The sequence below is a fragment of the Lissotriton helveticus genome, chromosome 7, assembly GCF_964261635.1.
Source record: "Lissotriton helveticus chromosome 7, aLisHel1.1, whole genome shotgun sequence".
Taxonomy (NCBI): domain Eukaryota; kingdom Metazoa; phylum Chordata; class Amphibia; order Caudata; family Salamandridae; genus Lissotriton; species Lissotriton helveticus.
Genome location: NC_136068.1, coordinates 1,427,678,378 through 1,427,700,625, shown reverse-complemented (window position 1 = coordinate 1,427,700,625; position 22,248 = coordinate 1,427,678,378). Strand labels below are relative to the sequence as shown.

The 22,248-nt window shown below is 46.5% G+C and overlaps 1 protein-coding gene across 4 annotated transcripts in view; it reads left to right on the top strand.

Annotated features, from left to right (window-relative positions):
- The window catches only part of MYH16 (myosin heavy chain 16), a 1,068,458-nt gene that overhangs the window by 688,643 nt on the left and 357,567 nt on the right, over positions 1-22,248 (top strand). For all 4 annotated transcript variants that reach the window (XM_078654769.1, XM_078654768.1, XM_078654770.1 and 1 more), the window contains one exon: positions 19,773-19,890. In XM_078654769.1, the coding sequence (XP_078510895.1) occupies positions 19,773-19,890 (118 nt within the window). The remainder of the gene's footprint in view (positions 1-19,772; positions 19,891-22,248) is intronic.

The following is a 22,248-nucleotide window of genomic DNA, read 5'->3' as shown; positions in this document are numbered from 1 at the left end:
GCAGTACGTGGGAGGAACACTTGCGACACCTGTGGGAAGTGTTTGCGGCTCTGCGCAAGGCAGGCCTCACAATCAAGGCAAGCAAGTGTCAGATCGGGCAGGGTTCAGTGGTGTATTTGGGACACCAAGTTGGTGGCGGCCAGGTGGCGCCCCTTCAACCCAAAATCCAAACCATCCTGGCTTGGGAAGCCCCCAAGACCCAAACGGAGGTGAGGGCCTTCCTCTGACTCACCGGGTACTACAGGAGGTTCGTCAAGGGATACGGCACCATCGTTGCCCCCTTGACCGAGCTGACTTCGAAGAAGCAGCCCCGGAAAGTGATCTGGACTGACGCCTGTCAGGTAGCATTTGACACCCTGAAGACGGCCATGTGCAAGGCGTACGTGCTCCTGGCTCCTGATTTCTCCAAAGAGTTCTTAGTGCAGACAGACGCTTCAGAGCATGGGATTGTGGCTGTCCTCTCACAGACAACTGAGGAGGGCTGGGATCACCCTGTGGCCTTCATCAGTCGGAGGTTACTTCCACAGGAACAGAAGTGGAGTGCGATTGAGCGTGAAGCTTTTGCTGTGGTCTGGGCCCTGAAGAAGCTAAGACCCTTCTTGTTTGGGTCTCACTTCCGAGTTCAGACGGACCACAGGCCCCTCAGATGGTTGATGCAAATGAGGGGTGAGAACCCGAAACTGTTGAGGTGGTCCATTTCTCTACAGAGTATGGACTTTACGGTGGAACACCGCCCTGGCATAGACCACGCCAATGCCGACGGTCTGTCAAGGTTTTTCCGCCTTAGTGATGAGGAACTCCCTGGGCAAGGGTAGTTCTCCCCACCTTTCAGCTGGAGGGGACACGTGTTAGACCTGGCACCTTGGCGTGAGTCTCCCTTCCACTTTTTTGCTGATGTGCCTCAGATGTTTTGCTGGTGTTCGATGCTCAGGGCACTGCGCCACGGCCAATCCGTGCCGCAGTGCAAGTGCTCCCAATGTAAAGTGTATGTGTAATTGATTTCCACGATTGGCTTATTTGGTTTACTGTCAGTCCCCAGTAACGTGCACGAGGAGTGCCGGGCTTGTAGATACAAATGCTGCTAGTGGGCCTGCAGCGCTGGTTGCGCCACCCACAGAAGCGGCCTCGTAAGACATGACTCGGGTCCGCCATTGCAGACCCCGCGTACAGTCCTGTACTGTCACGCTGACTGCGCAAGTACCCACACTTGCCAGTCCCTGAACCTTCCCTAACCTCCATATCAGTCGCCCCTATGGTAGGCCTACGGGCAGGGTGCATTGAAGCGTAAGGTAGGACAAGCCTAGAGTGTGGCATGTCCTCATAGTGAATTACCGCCCTTTTCGTTCTTCACTATGGAAGGGCTACCGGTTCTCTTAGGCCAAGATGAGCTGTCGGAACTATTACACGCTATAGTCCCGGCAGACTCAGGGAACACGGTAACAGGTCGCGTTTAGTATGCCTGAACTCAGAATAATAAAATACTTCCTTTAGTAAGGTTTATTTTAATATCCTGTGTTTGCAAATGCTACTTTTAGAAAGATAGCCTTTGCGCGCCTAATTATTTAGCCCGCCTCTGCCAGGATGTGTATCTGTTGTCTGGGTTTGTGTGAGTGACAGGGCTGGGAGATTCCCGGGGACAGTTGGGACCCCCAGGTAGTGAATAGGCTGCTTGCACCAGGATGGGTGGGCGGAGTAGTCCTTGACTCTGAGTAGGGTTGTGCTCCACCACCACAATGCTGGCTCCACCCCCCTGCGGAGCGTCTGATGTCCCTGCCCGCACTCTGAAAGAAGACGGCAGCTTCCTGTAAACAGAGTACTCCAGAACCTGGTTGAACTAGGCTCAGGCCCCCTGGCCTGCAAAGACAAAAGAATCTCAGTATAAATATAGGAGCTCCGCTCCTTACAAATCAGATCCAGTTTTGACCACGACGAACCTCTGCCTGACTGGAAGGACCAAGAGAAGCTGAAGGACGGAAACCGGTCTGAAACCTGTAAGACTGGCCTGCAGTGGTGCCTTGCTGAGAACGGAGAGGAAAGGACCAGAAAGGACTTTGTAGACTTGTGACTGAAACGATCTCCAAGGGCTTGATCGAGAGCTTGCCCCCTGAACGGAACCCCTGGACCATTGGGTTCTATCTGCTTGTGCCCGTCTGCTGTTGGGCCTTAGTTCTTATTCCCTCACCGGAGTTGTGACTCGGGTGCCTTCGCCCCCTCCCATGTCGTGACAGCTCGGAGCCTGGTCGCCCCGCCGTAGAGAGCCCGCTCATCCCTGAGTCGCTCTCCGCTTCAGTGCCGGGCCGCCCACTCTCCTGTCACCTCGCCGCTAACCGAGCGCGTTGTGCACCTCTCATCTTCTCCCGCCGGAATCTGCACGGAGCGCATTCCATAGCCTCGGACGGTCCGTACGTCGTAACGTACCCGACTGTCTCGCTTTGCCCTCCTGCATACCAAGACCCGTGCCGCACCTCAAGAAAGGCCTCCCCGTACAGTGGTACCGGAAGCCTGGTGTTGCACCTGTCTGCCATAGAACGTGACTCTCCTCACAGATCCACGAGTACGACCCGGCGTGCTAAGAAGTAGTGCGCCCTGCAGGCCTGAACGGCGCCTCGCCCCGTGAGCTGTATCGACCCCGGATCGCCGCAACTCTCCACAGTCCTGCTCCTCCACCTCGCACCTTGAGGGGGACCTGAGCCGGAGAGATCCTCTGGAGAACCGTCGGCCTCGTTTGGAGTCCGCCCTCACCAGCCGCGCCTGAAATGCCTCGGACTTCCACAAGCAAGGTACACGTGAACTCCATCCCGAGTTCATATCGGATCCAGGGTCCGCAACGTTCTTATTTTCCTGTCATCGTACCTTGCCGAACAACGAACATTTAAAGACTAAAGCTTGCCTAGTACCATCTGTTGGCCTCGAATCGTTACATGTTACTTGGTCTTGTGATAATCCTGCTTGAATCTATCTTTTACATAAAGTATACGTATTTTTGATACAACTACACGACTGGTGTCCATTTGTGGTGGGTCGGTGGGTTTACTGTGTGTGATCATAAATGCTTAACTTACTATCGCCCTGAGGATTAGCCTTGTCTGCTCGCGCCACACTACCTAGAGGGTGAGCAGGAGTTATTTGAAGGAGTAGTTCCCTTGCCCTGACGTGGAGCTGAGGGTACCTGCTTGTCACAAGTGCATACCTGTGCCAACCAGAGACCTCCGGTTCCAACACAGTGGTTCCCTTATTATCTCTGACTGTTTCAAAATTTCAGAAACTGTGGTCAACTCAGTTGCAGGGTCATTAATGGAGGGCAAGTAGCCAATGGAATCCAATGATACACTAACTAAGTCTCTGGTACTGATGTTAAATCCTGTCCAACTAGAAACTATCTGTGCGAGACTCGCATCTTGTCTTGGAGCAACCCAGATTATGTTCTTATTTTGTGCAAACTTCAACTGGGCAACATATTTCGCCATGACTTTGGAACTTGTCGTCAATGGCTGAGGTCCAGCTCCTTCACCAGAAGCATACATTAACAATTCAGTATTTCTGGTGGTCACTGTTCTTTGCTTTCGTTTCTCAATGATTGGGAGAGGAGCTTTAAAAGGTTGTGGTTCAAACAACTTGGCTGTGGCTTTAAGGTTGTGGTTCAAACAACTTGGCTGCACAGCTATTCCACTGACTCATTGAATGGTACCCTCTCCAGTAAGAGTCTCTTCAAGCCTACCAATGTTATCCCATGCTAAGTTAGTGAAGACATGAGGCTAAATGTCAGCTGGAAGAACAATTTGCTCATTTAAGGTAGCTGCAGGTTTCTGAAGACACTGAGAGAGCGCAAACTGACCTAAATGTATGAGTGCATCACACTTATCCGTAGTAAGCACAAATCATGAGGAGAAATGCCATGAGTGCTAGTAGTATCTGCAATTATATTCTGAATGTATAGATAATGTAGAGATTTAAGAAGAAGTGGAACTAATACAGAAATGTGTGACACTATATGATTTTATTAGATGTGATTATTCCTGAATCCATGTCGTGTAGCTGCTAAAATGTAAGATGGCATGTGGTTAAACGCAGAATGTGGTAGGCCTCAGGGCCAGAGCTAGAAGGGAAGGGGAAGGTGTTTCTTTTCACGATATGGATTTCACTAATGTTTTGGTCATTGCATTAATGGGCCATGATTTATAGATGTGTTTACTGAATAATAGAATAAAAGTATTAACATGCTTTAATTAATGAAGAAGTTGAATGCTATAATCATTATGAGAAATGCTGTAGGCCTGAAATGTTTTAACATTGATTTACACGTACTGGTCTGGGCCGAGAAATGTTGCGAACCTTTTTGGAAGTCTATGAGAGTTGGGATCTTGGATGCAGATGTCTGTCTGCAAGAGAAAAGGGGGGATCCAATTATAAATAATATGAATAGAGGTCTGTTCAGAAGACGGCCCAGACATGGAGGAGGGTTCCGGAATGTTTTAAGGGGTATCAGCGGGCCGGAGAAGAGTCTGAGAAGCAAGGTCAACTCCAACGTATGAGGCCCAATACAAAGCAGCATGGAAAAAGCCAGAAGCTACACCACGTGAGGGGCGTCTCACGAGGGGCGTCTCAAATGTTGTTGACTGTTTTGTATTAGGGACAGCACCCCTGGGTGGAGTTAGAGCAGATGCCTGAGGACCCTTTAGAGAGCGGATGGGTAGGCAGAGAGGGGTCATGACTGGAGAACTATAGGTTTTCACCAAGAGACTAAGAGTGAGTGACTTCCCTTGGGGGTCATTCACTGCTGACACCTTTTGTTAGGTTGAGACTTGGTTAAGTAGGGATACCATCTAGAGCAGGGTAGGGACAGCCTAACCTGTGTGTTTTTCCTCCAACTTAAATGAAGGAGAGATCTCAATATGCGTCAATGCTGATAGCTTTATTATTCTTAGAACTTGTGCTGGTAATTTCCGTTGCTCGTCTGAGGGCTTTCAGAGAGCACATGTATGTAGTTGGACCTGTGTATCTCGTGAATCTCATTCTGAGATGCCTGTATCTGCAGCTTATCCTAACCTTACAATAAACTTTTGAAAGCTAGAAGTTGTTTGTGATCTTTTGGAGCGGAGTCCTTTATTGGGTGAACTAACTTGGTAAGAGATGCACTTTCTTCCCTCAATGACAGGCAACAAAGGTTCAGTCGACCAGATCGGGGTTTAGATCAATAGTGATAAGGTATCGATCAAAATCTCGCCCTTCCAGTTGGTAGCTATAGAGGATGGTTGCCTTCTTGAGGACGGTGACCTAGGCCAGGTTAGCTTACCCCAAGGCCCCTAGAGATCGATGATCGGAAGAATCGCCCGCCGAAGAAGATCCGGATGACGTGAGACAGAAAAAGCAGCAGTATCGGTCGAGAGTGAGTATAAAGGGTCATGCGTGTTAGATTGCGGTGTTTTTGTATTGTATCTATGTTGTAATGTCTGGCGGAGTTGAATGTCTGTAGAGTGACTGTGGAACAGGTTGTGAGCGCGCGCAACCGGTGGAAATCTTAAGTTCAAGGAGAGCTTAAGTGGTTCGGGTGTATCGGACACCCAGAGTAATTGTCAACTAGTGTGAAGGGGGTCATGAGGTACCATTGATCACCCGAAGGACCGAGATAGGGGGAACGTAAGAGTGAGTGCGTGAGTAACGGACGCTGGTCGGAGGTTACTGTGTGTGTAAGCAACCTATCAGAGAGACGATAGACATTTCGTCAGTTGTGTTGACAATTACATATAGACTGTGGACGTACAGTCGAGGGAAGTGACCGCTTGGTCGGAAGTAGTCATTTTTTGGTGTATGAATGGGACGCATGCATGACCGGGAGACGAGTTGAGAAAGGAGGGGTGCTGCTGCGAAGCGGAGAAAAGTGACGTCAGGAAGTGTCGCGCTGTGATTGGCCGACCGGAGAAAGACCGCGCTGTGATAGGCCAGCTAGCAAAGACGTCAGAAAGTGTTGAGCTGGGATTGGCCGACCGGAGAAAGACCGCGCTGCGATAGGCCAAGTTAGCAAAGCCGCGCTAGGATTGGTGGATTGTCATCAGGAAGTAAACAGAGTAGCGAGGCTGGATATTGTGCGTATAATTATGAAGTGTTTTAAATGGCTGAGAGCGGCGTTTAAAAAAGAGAAGCGGGGATCGGATGAAGGGGAAGAAGCCCCGCCGGAGGGTACGCCGGCTCGTTACATGGCAGTGAATGTTGGGCTGCATACGATCCTTTGGATAACAGAGTGGAGTAAGATTACGGAAGGAAATGAGGAACTGACGTTCCCGAAGTACGGGACGTTCAGATTAGAGGTGTTACATCGATTAAAATCAGTCATGACCTCAATGAGACCCTTGCCTAGACCGACTCAGTTTGAAGCCCTTGATGCATGGATTAGGGCAGCGCATGTAAAGAATATGAACAGACGACAAGAAAGGGTGAAACGATCGGTAAGGGCAGTACAGGATGCCAGATGGGATGCGGATGCTAAAAGATGGAGAGTGCATAACATGGAAGTCAATAAACTGTACCCAGTGTTAGAGGTGCCCGGAAATAAAAGCCCCCTAGAAGAAGATGATGAGAGCGAAACAGAGGACAGCCTGATAAACAGATTATTGACAGACAGGCCACCCCCGTATAATAGAGCAGGGGGAGAGGTCGAGCATAGTGAAAGAGAAAAGGGGGGCAATGCAGGAGAGCATGGACCGCTTCCCAGTTCAGAGTGGGATCCTGAGGCAAAGAAAGAGCTGTCCCAGCTTAGTCAGGTGCAACAGGTAGTCGGGAGGTTTGTGGTACAAAGAGCGCCGGAAACGGAGTGCGCCACATCCTACGCATTACCAGATGCACTACAGGTACCTGTTACCATAGGTCCTATAATATCGATATATGACCCAGAGAGAGCAAGAGGGGAAGAACGGGTACGGAAGGATGGAGAAAGAACAGAGACGGCAAGGAGGAACGATACGATCAATTTCCCAAGTCAGATGCCGATACCAAGAGAGTGGAGCACCCCGGTGCACACAGCAGGGGATCCAGGAGGGGATCCTGGGGGCCCTAGATGGCCAGTGGATATGAGGGGATCTGGACGAAAATCCTTTCAAGAGCTAAATGAGTACATGAAGAAGTGGGATGAGGCAGTGGAGGCTCACAAGAGCATCATAGCTGCGGAAGCTGGAAGGGAAAGTCAGGACAGCAGAGCTCGGACTCACTGCGGGGCTGGGGAGAGCAGCCCGGAGTGGGACTGGAGAGAGAGAGATAGTAGGGGAGTCACCCATTGGGCCCGGAGTGGAGATAGAACGGACCTGGAAAACGGGGGCCCCGGGAGTGGAGGGGTGGCGCGCCCAATACTCAGTGAAGGGGAGAGGAGAACGCAAGAGTACAGAAACAGCTTTAAGTGTACCCACTGTGTGCCCGGCACCAGAGAACTGAATGGGAGTTGTGAGAGGTCGCACCATAGTCCCTGTGATGACGGACACGAGCGCAGCCCAGGGAATATGGGGAACCAGGAAGGATCGTATCGGATACTGAGCGATACTAGGCAAAGGGAGAGTAGCAACCAAAGGGAAAATAACAGAGAGGCGTACGGTGAAAAGAGAGAAGAAGGAGAGAGTGGGCAGAGCAAGAGTGGGGGTAACAGGCCCGTGTTCCATCACCTTCCAAGATCGGATGGCCGAGCATGGGACCTGGAGAGATGGGAGCAAGGGAGAGCACTCATTAACTCTCCCGAGCCCAAACGTAGAGCTCGGAGTTGGGATGGTAGGGAGACCAGTGAGCCCCCTTCGAAAGACATATTGCGAGCTGAGATAAAAGCCAAGAGACTCGATGTCGCCAGCTTAAGGTCAGACCTGGATGACATGGTAGATGGTACCCTGCCTTTAGAAAGAATGGAAATGTATGAGCAGGATGAAATACTGTATATGGCAAAGGACATCACTCGAAAGGCGAGAGCAATCCATGAGAAGTTAGTCGAACTAGCAGGCAAATATATGGTGGACCTGTCAAGAACCAAAGCATTACAGGGTAACCACAGGCTACATTACACAGATCGAGACCTAGATGAGAGGAGAACGATCGGGCTGAAAACGCACATAAGGGAACTGATCACTGGAATAAGGACATGGAGGGCACTAGATAAGTGGGAAGAGAGGTGGTCCAAGAAAGGGACCGTCAGGAGAAGCACGCTTGGTACGACACCAGGAAGGCTGCAGGGAATAGGAGCATACCCTTTGCGCGAAGTCGCAAATGGGAACTATGTGCATGTCCCTTGGAGTAGGGGAGATTTAGCTGCTTTTACCACCTCCTTCCCCAAATTGCGGGAAAACCCAGTGGAGTGGTACAAGCAAGTTGAGAGATTTGTAAAAATCTCAAAGGTCCTATGGATAGATCTGAACACGCTGTTTGACATTGTAGTACCAGGAGATCTGTGGACAGCATGCAAGGTTAGCGCTGAGTGGCCCACAACGGAGCCGGAGAGAGATGCTAAGACTAATGGGCCGTCCGAGATTGTGATGGCAAAATTCGAGAGAGTGATGACTTGGCTGAAAGAGAAAGTGCCAATGCAAGACATAGATTGGGTCAGAATAGACCGAACTAGACAGGAACCCAAAGAGACAGTCCACGAATATTACGAGAGATTGCTGAAGGCGTTTAAACAGTATAGCGGCCTGGATGTAATGGATCCAAAAGACATAGGGCAATTTGTGTCCAAGTTCGTCCTGGGACTGAGACCGGATATTAGTTTAATGATTCAGCAACACTTGATTTGTTGGCAAAATAAACCCCTAGACGAAATACTGAGATATGCCAGGTACTGCTGTGATGAGATAGACTCCAAGGCTAAGAAACTAAAAGAAAAATTGATGGTGGTACAGATGCAGGCAGCAGGGAAGGGGGGACAGCAGCAACAGCAGCAAGGAACAGGTACAGGAGGAAAGAAGCAGTACAGTCAGAACAAGGGCAATGAGGAGAGTTCCACCTTTAGACCCAGAATAGACATAGCTGCCTTGAAGAAAACGACTAGGTGCCACCAGTGTAACGAGGTGGGACATTGGAAACGCGAGTGTCCCTACAATGTAGAGATAGGAGAACAAGAGATAGAGGAGGAAGAGGTCCAGAGCGCGCCTACAAGAGGGGTGACGCCATACCAGGGAAAGGTGCTCAAAGGGGGGGGGGCTCCTCCCCGAGCCCAGTTCCCGCAACCTCCCCGAGTAGGGACTATGGGTAAGACCTATAGACAGATGCCCCTGTTTGTAGAAGGAGAAGAGTGCTATTATGTGGACCCATTAACCGGACAGAGAGTGGAAAGAGAAGACTGCACCCTCGGGGCAGCCTTGGAGGTGGACCAGAGGGGACCCTATGTCGAAGCAGAAGTAGCAGGGTGCCCCACGACATTTCTGGTGGACACAGGAGCCACTAGATCCACGATCAGATCAGCTGCAGTTCCAGACCTGCCCATGTCTGGAGAGACCATACAAGTGGTGGGGGTCGCAAACAGGAGAATAACCAGCCAATTGACAGAACCGGTACAGGTGAAAATAGGGAAGTACAGCGATGAGCACCAGTTTGTGGTTTGCGATTCAAGTCCTGTGTGTCTGCTAGGCAGAGACCTGTTGTGTAAATTGAATTGTACAATATACTGTACACCTCAGGGAGTGGAGGTATTGACCAATGATGATGACGCAGACTTCAAAGTTGCAAACTCAAGAATATGCGTGGAGCTGTACCCTACTTTGACAGTAGATGAGCTCCCCTGGGACTTGAGAGAGACAGTGGCACCAGAAGTATGGGACTTCACTGGGGAAGAGATTGGATTGGTCAAAGGGGTGGACCCAGTGAAAATTGTAGTGAAACTGCATGCTGAGTTCCCAAGAACACCCCAATATAAATTGACTCCAGAAACGATTGCAGGCATAAAACCCGTGATCGAGTCCATGATTAAACAGGGAATACTGAAAGAAATCGTGGGTAGTCCATGCAACTCCCCGATTATGGGTCTGCAGAAACCAAATGGGAAATTCCGGATAGTGCAGGACCTCCGAAAGATTAATAACATAGTCGTTTCGTGTTGTCCAGTGGTACCGAATCCATCAGTGATACTGTTTCAGATTCCATTCCAAGCTGAGTGGTTCACTGTGATTGATCTTTGTCAGGCTTTCTTTTCGATCCCTCTGGACGAAGAAAGCCATTTTCTTTTCGCATTTAAGCTGGAAGGTCGCGTCCTAACATGGTGTCGTATTCCTCAGGGGTATACAGAAAGCCCATCGATCTTCAACCAGCTTTTGAAGAAAAATCTTGAAAGTCTAGTGCTGCCCCAGAAGTCAGTTCTGGTCCAGTACATAGACGACCTCCTCGTGGCGTCAGAAACAGAAGAAGCTTGCAGGGAGGACTCCATTGCTTTGTTAAATCACCTAGCTGCCAATGGGCACAAGGTGTCCCCGGGAAAGTTGCAGTACTGCCTGACAGAAGTGCAGTACTTGGGACACCGAATAGAGAAAGGCAAACGAAAGGTGTCACCAGACAGGATAGAGGCGATCATGAAAATGAATGCGCCTAAGACACAGAGAGAGGTCAGGATGTTCCTAGGGATGGTGGGTTATTGCCGACAGTGGATCGCGAACTTTTCACTGAAAGCAAAGCCCTTGCAAAAACTGACGCATAAGGAGGTGAGCGATCCGGTACCATGGGACAAAGACTGTTTGATGGCATTCCTACAGCTGCGAGAGGACCTGTGTCGTGCTCCGGCATTGGGAATGCCTGATTACAATAAACCATTCTTGCTTTACTGTTGTGAGAGAGAAGGTTGCGCGTTGTCTGTGTTAGTCCAAATCCATGGGAATGCCCGTAGACCAGTTGCTTATTTCTCGGCTACTTTAGACCCAGTAGCCGCAGCGTTGCCCGGATGTCTCAAATCCGTTGCTGCAACGGGTGTCAGCATTGAGAGATGTGAAAATATCGTCATGGGGCACCTGTTAGAGGTGTACGTGCCCCATTCTGTTGAACTGTTGATGACCAGGACCAAAACACAGCATCTGACCAACAGCAGGCTCACGCGCTATGAGCAAGTTATTCTTGCTGCAGAGAATGTGACCCTCAGGAGATGCTCTGTTTTGAACCCTGCCACCTTGATGCCACTCCCAAATGATATCGAGGATGATGATGAATGTACAGACCATGACTGCCTCGATGTGACTGAACTATGCACCAAACCCAGACCCGACATCGTAGATGAGCCACTGACCGACCCAGACGAAATTTTCTTTGTCGATGGCTCATGTGTAAGAGACGAAGTTGGGCAGTTGAGAGCAGCTTACGCTGTTTGTACAATTACTGGAGTTGTGGAAGCTGGGTGCCTGGAAGGAGTACACTCCGCTCAGGTAGCCGAGATTATTGCCTTGACACGTGCTTGCTTGGCAAGCAATCAAATTCGAGTCACCATATACACCGACAGCCAATATGGTTATGGGGTGGTTCATGATTATGGGCAGTTATGGTCTCAAAGAGGGTTCATGACCTCTTCAGGCTCTCCCATTCGCAATGGAGAGTTTGTGCGCCTGTTGTTAGAGGCGTTGCAATGTCCAGCAGGTATCGCAGTTGTAAAGTGCACCGCACATACCAGAAATGTGGACTTCGTCTCGCAAGGCAATAGATATGCCGACGAAGTCGCGCGGTATTGCGCGGAACAAGGGTACTCTTTCACAGAGGTGGAAGTGGGTGGAATAAATGTAAGGACTGAATTAGCCATGATATTGGAAACTGTTGATACTTGGGACGAACTGACAAACATGCAAGAAAATGCTCCTGATTTTGAAAAAGAAACATGGGAAAAGGCAGGATGTGTAGTGGGTGAGTCCCATTTTTGGGTCTCAGCAGATGGCAGAGCAGTGTTGCCCAATGAGATGGTGAGCCCAATGGCCAGACACATACATGGTCCCGTACACCTAGGGAGAGACGCTATGCTGAGAGTGTTTAGACAGACCTGGTACAATCCTAAGTTTAGAATAGCAGCAGAAGCAGTGTGCCAGCGTTGTGTGACCTGTCAGCAGCTGAACGTAGGGAAAAGAACACCAGTTGCACTGAGCCACATAGGAAGGTCTGGAGGTCCATTCAATCGAATGCAGATAGATTTCATTGAAATGCCGAGGTGCAACCGCCTCCGCTATGTCCTGGTGGTTGTTTGTGTATTCTCCAGATGGGTTGAGGCATACCCTACACGTAGGTGCGACACCCTCACAGTGGCCAAGTTACTGCTTAGGGAACTCATTCCGCGCTTCGGGGTGCCGGCCTCTTTGGAATCAGATAGGGGAACGCATTTCAACAGCGAGCTTGTGAAGATGATTTGTGCGGCTCTGAACATAGATCAGAAATTGCATTGCAGTTACCGACCAGAAGCCTCAGGAATTGTGGAGCAGATCAATGGCACGATCAAAGCCAGAATTGCAAAAGTGTGTTCCTCAACGACCCTGAGTTGGCCTGACGCCCTGCCATTGGTCCTCATGAGCCTTCGTAGTACCCCAGACAGAAGAACGGGGTTGTCACCACATGAGGTGTTAATGGGAAGAGCAATGAGGCTGCCATCTGTCCCAACTACTGCATTGTTAAATATCACAGATGATATGATCCTGGACTATTGTAAGGGGCTGTCTGACGCCATTCATTCTGTGTCCCTTCAGGTGCAGGCTGCCGAGGTTCCATCGTGCCAGGGCCCGTGCCATGACCTGTATCCTGGGGACTGGGTCCTGGTGAAAAAACATGTGAGAAGAAACTGCCTGGATGTTCGTTGGCGTGGGCCCTTCCAGATCATCCTGATCGCGAACACGGCTGTGAAGGTGGGAGGCCTGCCCAATTGGATCCACGCGTCACATACGCGAAGGGTTCCAGCACCTCTGGAAGAAACAGCTCCTCTCTCGGATAGACGTCCAGCAGAGGACCGAGAAGCCATAGAGGGGGCTAGCCAAGCTGTAGAGGTGCCAGCGGAAGCAGGGAACGAGTCTGACCAAGCTGAGGACGGTCAGTACAACAGCGAAACAGACGACGCTACAGAAGGAGAAAGTAGCTGGGAGTACGAGTCAGACACTGACAGGTCTGACAGAGAGCGAGAACAGACAAGAAGAAGAAGGAGTAGAAGGGCACGTGGAGAAGCTAATTGGCCGCAAAGAAGGAGCTCTAGCCTGAGGTCAACTCCAGAGATAACCCTCCCTCCGATATCAGAAGACTCAGACCCGGAAGAAGGTGCTCAGGGCGCTGAAGCACCGGACCGAAGAAGGTCAAGAAGAGTGCGTGTGCCTAGCAGAAGATACTCCACCCCTGAGTGGACATATCTGGCGACAAATGTCTTTGAAACAGGAGACAGGGAGGATTCGAGCGGTGGTGGTGTCCAGTTCTGAGCCCATCGTCACCGTGGAAATACGACTGTTGGTACCCGGAGTCGAACAAGAAGGGTCACTAACATTCATGCTCCCCAGACCTCCCCGCCTCAGCAAGTTAAAACACATGTTTCTCTCAGAATTGCAATTCCCCGACTTTGGTACAACGATAACAGCCCATGAAGAGCACAATCTTCGTTTGGAAATACTGAACTTTGCTATCGAAGCTGCAGGCACAAACCTGATAGTAGATGCTTAAAGGACTTTGTAAATAAAGCGAGCAGAACAAGAAGATTACCTAGCGCCCAGGAAGCAGAGAATATTAGGGACCTTCCCTTGAGTTGATGGAGAAGGGCTAGGGTTGTCTTTATTGAACTGTTAAAGGACCTTTGCGAAGAAGGTTGTCAGCTTCCAGTTGTGTGGATTCTAAAGACAAAAGGAGTAAAAAGAGACTGTAAAGGAACGAGAAGAAAAGAACTTTGTGCCAAGATAAGAGAGAGCTATATTGTCTGACGAAATGGAAGCCGGCACCCAGAACCGCAGAGCTAAATGTATAATAGGTACACTAATAGTAGGAGTGATAATATTAATAGCTTTAGTGGTAACAATTTCTTATGTAAAGGGACATGAGGAAGAGGCGAAGGTAACTGATGTGAAATCTGTAGAAACGCTTACACCCACTGTTGCTGGTGAGAAAAGGGAAAACACTCAAGAGAAAGCGTTATTAGCTGCAGAAGCCCGCAGGTTACACGTAGATGAGTCCCAAGGAGACTTTAGGTCAAATGCTTATGCTAAACTCTTATATGAATACGTGGATGCCATGGAGGTTAAGGACTGTTACGTCTGCATGCAGTTGCCGGCGTCTGTAGATGAAGGCATTAGATATCATCACCTCCCGCTGACATATGGCATTACATGTAGCTTATTGCTTAGTATATTTTATGGGAGAGATAGTTTTGAATACTATTTCTCCAACTATGATTCAGTGTTGCCAGAAGTCCCAAATTATAAGCAGATGAACAAATGGGACTACTGGAAGAGTGAAGACAGATTGGCCAAGTTCTTCATTCCTTGGATTACCTTAGATACTTCACATGCCCGTAGAAATAACCTGACATGCAAAGTGTCAGAAGTCGAGAAGAAGTTCATAGGGCAGGTGGATGATCGTTACAGGAGACAAAAGATTTTGAAAAAATCAGGACAATGGAAAACAGATTGGACCGAGGAAGAGAAGGCACACAAGAGAAAGGGTAGTAGTGGTCCAATAGCTTTAGATAAGACGCAGAGAGGAAAGCTATGTCTTCACCGAGCCAAAACGTATTACGAAAATGTATACGTGGGAGAAGTCAGCTGTGAACATGCTTTCAATATAGAGTACTATACTAAAGATTTCCTGAAGGGAATGCAAGTGATTCCAAATGTGTATTTTGTATGTGGAAGAAATGCCTACGTGAGACTACCTGACAACTGGTATGGATCATGTTACCTAGCAATTGTCTTCCCCAAAATATATCATGCACAAGACTTAGAGATCATCGAGGGCAAGACATCATCGAGGGGAAGGAGAGATATAGGAGATGCAGAAATGGTTGGAGATGTCTTTGGAGCTGTGTTCCCTCTTTTGGGACTAATCCTTAATGATGTTAAAATTAGACGACTGGCAACAGTCGTCGACAGGTTGTCTGCCAGCACTGCTCAGTCCTTAATGCTGGTAGAAGGAGAGATGCAATCGATAAGGGCTATGGTTCTTCAGAACCGTCTTGCGTTAGACGTCCTACTAGCAAAAGAGGGCGGAGTCTGTAAGGCTTTGAAGGTCCAGGAATGTTGTACCTACATTCCAGACAATTCAAAGCCCCTTGAGAAAGTTATTAGGAACATAACTGATATTCACAAGGAGATCGAAGACTTGAGTAGAGAAAATGTCTGGGAAAAGGTGGGCCACGGAATGAGTGAAGTTGGAGGGTGGATCTCCACCCTAGGCAAAAGCTTTGTGTGGTATATACTAAAACCTATCATCATAATATTGATCTGTGGGATCATATTGTGGGGATTGGTGAGGGTATTCAATTGGTACAGAGCAAAAAGGTCGGAAAGGGCCCAAAGAGAGCAGCTGCAGAGATTGGCTGCCATACAAGATAATCAGTACAGGAGTCTGAGGGCTCTGGAAACGCAGAGACAAGTTATGCTAGCAATAACTGCAGTTTAAATGTTAGTGATGACCCCGAGAGGTCATCAAAGGGGGGAACTGAGAGAGCGCAAACTGACCTAAATGTATGAGTGCATCACACTTATCCGTAGTAAGCACAAATCATGAGGAGAAATGCCATGAGTGCTAGTAGTATCTGCAATTATATTCTGAATGTATAGATAATGTAGAGATTTAAGAAGAAGTGGAACTAATACAGAAATGTGTGACACTATATGATTTTATTAGATGTGATTATTCCTGAATCCATGTCGTGTAGCTGCTAAAATGTAAGATGGCATGTGGTTAAACGCAGAATGTGGTAGGCCTCAGGGCCAGAGCTAGAAGGGAAGGGGAAGGTGTTTCTTTTCACGATATGGATTTCACTAATGTTTTGGTCATTGCATTAATGGGCCATGATTTATAGATGTGTTTACTGAATAATAGAATAAAAGTATTAACATGCTTTAATTAATGAAGAAGTTGAATGCTATAATCATTATGAGAAATGCTGTAGGCCTGAAATGTTTTAACATTGATTTACACGTACTGGTCTGGGCCGAGAAATGTTGCGAACCTTTTTGGAAGTCTATGAGAGTTGGGATCTTGGATGCAGATGTCTGTCTGCAAGAGAAAAGGGGGGATCCAATTATAAATAATATGAATAGAGGTCTGTTCAGAAGACGGCCCAGACATGGAGGAGGGTTCCGGAATGTTTTAAGGGGTATCAGCGGGCCGGAGAAGAGTCTGAGAAGCAAGGTCAACTCCAACGTATGAGGCCCAATACAAAGCAGCATGGAAAAAGCCAGAAGCTACACCACGTGAGGGGCGTCTCACGAGGGGCGTCTCAAATGTTGTTGACTGTTTTGTATTAGGGACAGCACCCCTGGGTGGAGTTAGAGCAGATGCCTGAGGACCCTTTAGAGAGCGGATGGGTAGGCAGAGAGGGGTCATGACTGGAGAACTATAGGTTTTCACCAAGAGACTAAGAGTGAGTGACTTCCCTTGGGGGTCATTCACTGCTGACACCTTTTGTTAGGTTGAGACTTGGTTAAGTAGGGATACCATCTAGAGCAGGGTAGGGACAGCCTAACCTGTGTGTTTTTCCTCCAACTTAAATGAAGGAGAGATCTCAATATGCGTCAATGCTGATAGCTTTATTATTCTTAGAACTTGTGCTGGTAATTTCCGTTGCTCGTCTGAGGGCTTTCAGAGAGCACATGTATGTAGTTGGACCTGTGTATCTCGTGAATCTCATTCTGAGATGCCTGTATCTGCAGCTTATCCTAACCTTACAATAAACTTTTGAAAGCTAGAAGTTGTTTGTGATCTTTTGGAGCGGAGTCCTTTATTGGGTGAACTAACTTGGTAAGAGATGCACTTTCTTCCCTCAATGACAGGCAACAAAGGTTCAGTCGACCAGATCGGGGTTTAGATCAATAGTGATAAGGTATCGATCAAAATCTCGCCCTTCCAACACAAACGGTATCATTTTCTTTCAGTTGTGAGTATGAAATCCCATGACCAAGTCTGCTTAGAGTGCAAAGGATTTCAACATTGCCTGTCAGCATTTTTACGGCCCATGGGAGCAACAATTGCTTGGGGGTTTCTGTTGGCCATTTGTCATTGCGTTGTGTTTTTTGGATCTCCAGTCAGACTCAGAACTCCTAACAGGAACCCTTTAAGGTAATCAAGCACTGTAAATGAATCCGTATCAGCATCTGATGGATGATATAGCCATGGTGTTGATGTCAAGTTTGTTTTAATCAATGATGTTTGATTAATGATCTTGTTCATGTCTGTTGCATTAACCTTTATAACAGATAATTCTCTTTTCGCTTACAACATCCTGTAGCATGAAACTATCAGGTTGGGCCCATCATTTTCCATGGTTGCCTGGGAATAGGTGGAGGCTGTAACCGAACAATTTTCTATTCCCTGTATTCCTCTGCTTGTGATGAAGGTTTCAAGCCTTTCAGTGAGAGTCGTCACATGTATTACCACTTTGTTAGGCATAATCACAGTTCTAAGGTATTGAAGTAGTTCATCATATGCTTCATTGCTCATATTTTTGTAGCAATCATCCGTTGGAATGCTAGATGCATGAGCTTCCGCCTTTGCTTTAACCCTTGTATAGTTCCTTTAACAAGAAGCAGTATAATGGGCTTCTGCAGCCACTTTGTCCCTTCTACAAACTGCTAAGATCTGTGAATCAAAATTAATGGTTGCACACTCTCAAAGCATTTTGTCAAGTCTAAGCTCCGTGGCCTTAATTAATTTCACAGGAGTTGATGTTCCCTTGTAGCATTTTATCTTTCCACAAAATATACATTCTTCAGCATAAATGTTTGACTTTAATGATGTTTACTTGTGTACTCACTAGTTCTGGCATGATCACTGACACTTGCTTCAGCTTTTTGCTTAATAGTCTGTAAATCTATCTTCATACTAAATAGGCTCCTGCACTTCTTGTGGTAAAAGACTTTGGGAACCATATGCTTTCCACATTTCTCACAGTGTCTAACAGTGGAATGTAATTCCTTCCTTGTACTGCCTCTAACAACGTTTTCCATGATGAGTACTCCTGCGGGCTTGTGACTGTAACTCTATGTTAAACATTTGACCATAAATGAATCATACACCGGGATCAGAGGGACAGGATGGGCTTGTTTCAGTCTTCTTGATGCTGCATAGTTATTCACCACCAGCTCTGGAAAAAGAAATTAATTAAAACATTTATACTTTTTACTTTGTAAACTTAATTTAACCATAATTACAATAATACTTATTAATAATGTATATAATCACATTTACTGTCATTTTAATAATGAATAATAAAATTCACAATAATAAAAACTAAGAAAACATTTCAATTGACATCAAGGTATCTTGGGAATGGAGTGGTAACACACAAAAGGCAAATAGTTATCACTAGCTATCACATATTTTCCATCCCTACGTGTCCTTACCTTGCCAATAAATCCTATTAGAACCCATCCCTCCAAGTGGTACTGATAACATGGTTGGCTCAAGGCCTACAGCCTTCAACAATGGGGCGCCAGAGTTTTGGGACCACAGTTGTCCTTTCCTTCCCTGGAATATACTTAGTTTGAGTGAATGTGGAATATTGCACTCGCTCTGAATGCTGTAATGTAAGCCACAGAACTTGACACTAAAAACTGAAGGCTAATTGTTTATCCAGGGAAAGGTAGCACATCTAGCCCCACAACGAAGTGACCACAGGGGTTACAAAATCCAGCTATGTTCAGGTGGAGGTTTTGGCACCAAAGCCAATGACTTCATCAAGAATTCTTTGCTGATGTATATATACCTTCGAGTAATCCTCCCCCTCCCCAAGTTCTACCTTGGACCCTGCCCTCACTGCCATATCTTGAGCTCTCAAGAAATTAGTTATTCCCAAAGCATTCATTTTGACTTGGATGGTCTGCTTGGTGTATCTGGCTGTGCTCCACAACAGTCAGCCAGAAATATGCCTTGGTCCTGCTTTACCGGAAAGTGGTATTTTTAAGCAAGAGCTTTACATTTTCTTGGCTAATAGAGGTTTTAAGATAAACTGAAGCACATATTAGGAACAGCAAAATATTATGGAATACAATGTTCACATTCAACTAATTTAAATATAGTTACACCTTGTTGGACAGGTATTAGTTGGGTACGAATTAGGGGTGCAAAATTTGCATAATTTGCTTTCAAGTAATAATGCAAATGTCAAGAAAATTAACCAAAATGATGCGTATTTGCACAAAATATAAATCTATCATTTTGTGCTACATTTTAGCACAAAATGTAGCCTTGAATCAATTTTTGATCCAAGTATACATTTCTCTGTAAAAAAAATAGCGCAACAAATTCCCTTGTACTTTTGGTGAAATTTTGCACAAACGGCGCAAAATTATGCATAGTGGTGCAGTAGCATAATTTCAGATATTCTTCATTACAAGCAAAATGCTAAATTCCCAAAATTACACAGATAATTCCAGAGTGGTTTAACATTTGCCTATGCTTAGTAAGAATGAATTGTGATCTGAAAGAAAAATACTTGCTTTGCTTGTCACACACCACATACTTTTATAACATATGTTATGATGTTCACATGCTTTTACATGTTGCTATGCTGCATTTCCATAATCGTTCATAAAGAAGCCCACCTCATGTTTACTGTCAAGTGCAAAACCATTTTGTATTAATGCCTTTTGTAATGATGTCGACAGGTGAACAGTGATGCTCAAATTCGAAAGTTAGAAGACATGCTGTCAGAAGCAAACAACAAAAATGATGACTGTCAAAAGATTATTGCTGAGCAGAACATTTTAAAAACCAGACTCACAGGTAAGCAATGTTTCATGACCTCATCAACAAAGGATATTAGAATAGCATTTTTATCCAATATAGTAATGCCATTGTATATTTATCCGATGAAACTACACAAGAGAACATTCAAACTGGAAAATACTTTTCAAATCATTAGTAGTACAGTAAAAATGACATTAGGATCTACAATCCGTCCACGTCTTTAAGTTTTTTCAGAATTGGCTAGCAATTTCTCTTTCCAAAAAGAAATAAAAATATAATTTCTTAAGGGTATGTTCAGTAAATATTTATTGTGTCAATTAAGTAAAATTGATACAATTACATAAAAGAATAAAACAACAAAGCAAGAATAAATATCTGTATATCTGACTATAGTCTGCTCAAAGTTGTTGGCGAGCACTGGAAAACGATGAAGTCCTGCATGCAGAAGAAAATTCATGTTGGCCATAGAGAGGAAGAGCGAAGAGTTTAAAACTGTCAGTTTATATAACCGTAGTCTGGCAGTTTGTCACTCAGGTAGAAGCCTCTGCGTTTCCTTGTAGTTTAATAGCAGTAAATATTGTGTTGACGAACTTATCAAAATGTGCCAAGTCCTTAAGGATGCTGGTTGTCATATAAAAGTCCAAGGCATCTTCGCAAATGGAGATCCTAAGCTTTAAAAACATTTGTTTTTAATAAAGTGTGCTGTGCAGTTAAATATTCTGGGCAGCAGCAGAGCAAATGAAGCATATACTCTGTCCTGTAATCGCATAACCTGCAATGACGTCTGCCAAATACTGCTGACCAGTCAGAGCAGAATTCATTAATTGGGAGGACCATAATTCTCACTTGCGGAATTCGGGGTCTGGTCCCCCTACTAAGGTCTACATTGTTGTTCCTTCATATGATTTTACAACCGGGACAACATAGGTGATCGTGTGAATAGTATCCTGTTCTGCCTTCCTTGAGAGCGGTTAGGACCTGTTTCTTCAGAATGGATTTTACAGCCGAATCAGAGACTCGTATAAGCTAAGGTATCCATGTTTATTTTTACTTCTTTGATCCTTTGGTAGAGAGACCATGGGTTGGCCAGATTGGTGAGGTTCTCCTGTAGGGCCATCTTTAAAGTGTCTCATTTGGCTTGCTGGATTCAAAAGTAATATTTAACGAAAGAGGCATTACATTCAAATTCCTGGCCAGTCAAACCAAGCTCAAGACAAAACAATTGACCTATCTCCTCAAAAATGTAAATGTCAAAATACTGTCAAAACTTCTGGCAAACAGGTTGCATAAAGTTTTCTCTTCCTTCATTCAACACTCATGGGCTTTGTTCTGGAACGGTCCTCCTGAAATCACTGGAGGACCCCTGGTCACTTTCAATGGGAATCTAAAGATCTGGGAGAGGATATGCTATGTCTCTTTAAAAATCATCCGACTGAGTAGGGTGGAAATAACTCTTTCAGTTCTGGACCGGTTTGGTATAGGCCTGGATTTCATTTCAAGGGTCAGTAGGTTGTACCACATTTCCTGATGGTGCATTCACACTGACATTTTATCTTCTCACCCTATACCAGTAAGCTGTGGTATGAGACAGTGATGACCTTTTTTAGTTTAGATTCCTGAGGCGGAAGCCGGTAATCAGGGAATGCGCATAGCACTTTATTCGTAAGAACATTGTACTTACTACTTGTGGAGATCTAATTTTTAAAAACTGTTACTTTTTTACTCTGTTGCTTTTTACCTGGTGCATTTACTCCCCCCAGGGGTCTCGCAGTGCAGGCGGCCGATTTAGGGCTGACACTGAAGCGGGATTCTCTGACGCGGGCGCCATCTTTGGGGAAGTCCAGGTTGGCGGGCTAGTCTTGCGGGCTGCTCGGGCCTGGGGGCTACATATAGAGCCCTTAAAACACCACCATTTTTAGTTTAGACTCCTGAGGCGGAAGTCGGGAATCAGGGAATGCGCATAGCACTTTATTCGCAAGAACATTGTACTTACTACTTGTGGAGATCTAATTTTTAAAAACTGTTACTTTTTTACTCTGTTGCTTTTTACCTGGTGCATTTACTCCCCCCGGGGGTCTCGCAGTGCAGGCGGCCGATTTAGGGCTGACACTGACGCGGGATTCTCTGACGCGGGCGCCATCTTTGGGGAAGTCCAGGTCGGCGGGCTAGTCTTGCGGGCTGTTCGGGCCTGGGGGCTACATTTAGAGCCCTTAAATCACCACCATTTTTAGTTTAGATTCCTGAGGCGGAAGCCAGAAATCAGGGAATGCGCATAGCACTTTATTCGTAAGAACATTGTACTTACTACTTGTGGAGATCTAATTTTTTAAAACTGTTACTTTTTTACTCTGTTGCTTTTTACCTGGTGCATTTACTCCCCCCGGGCTTCTCGGA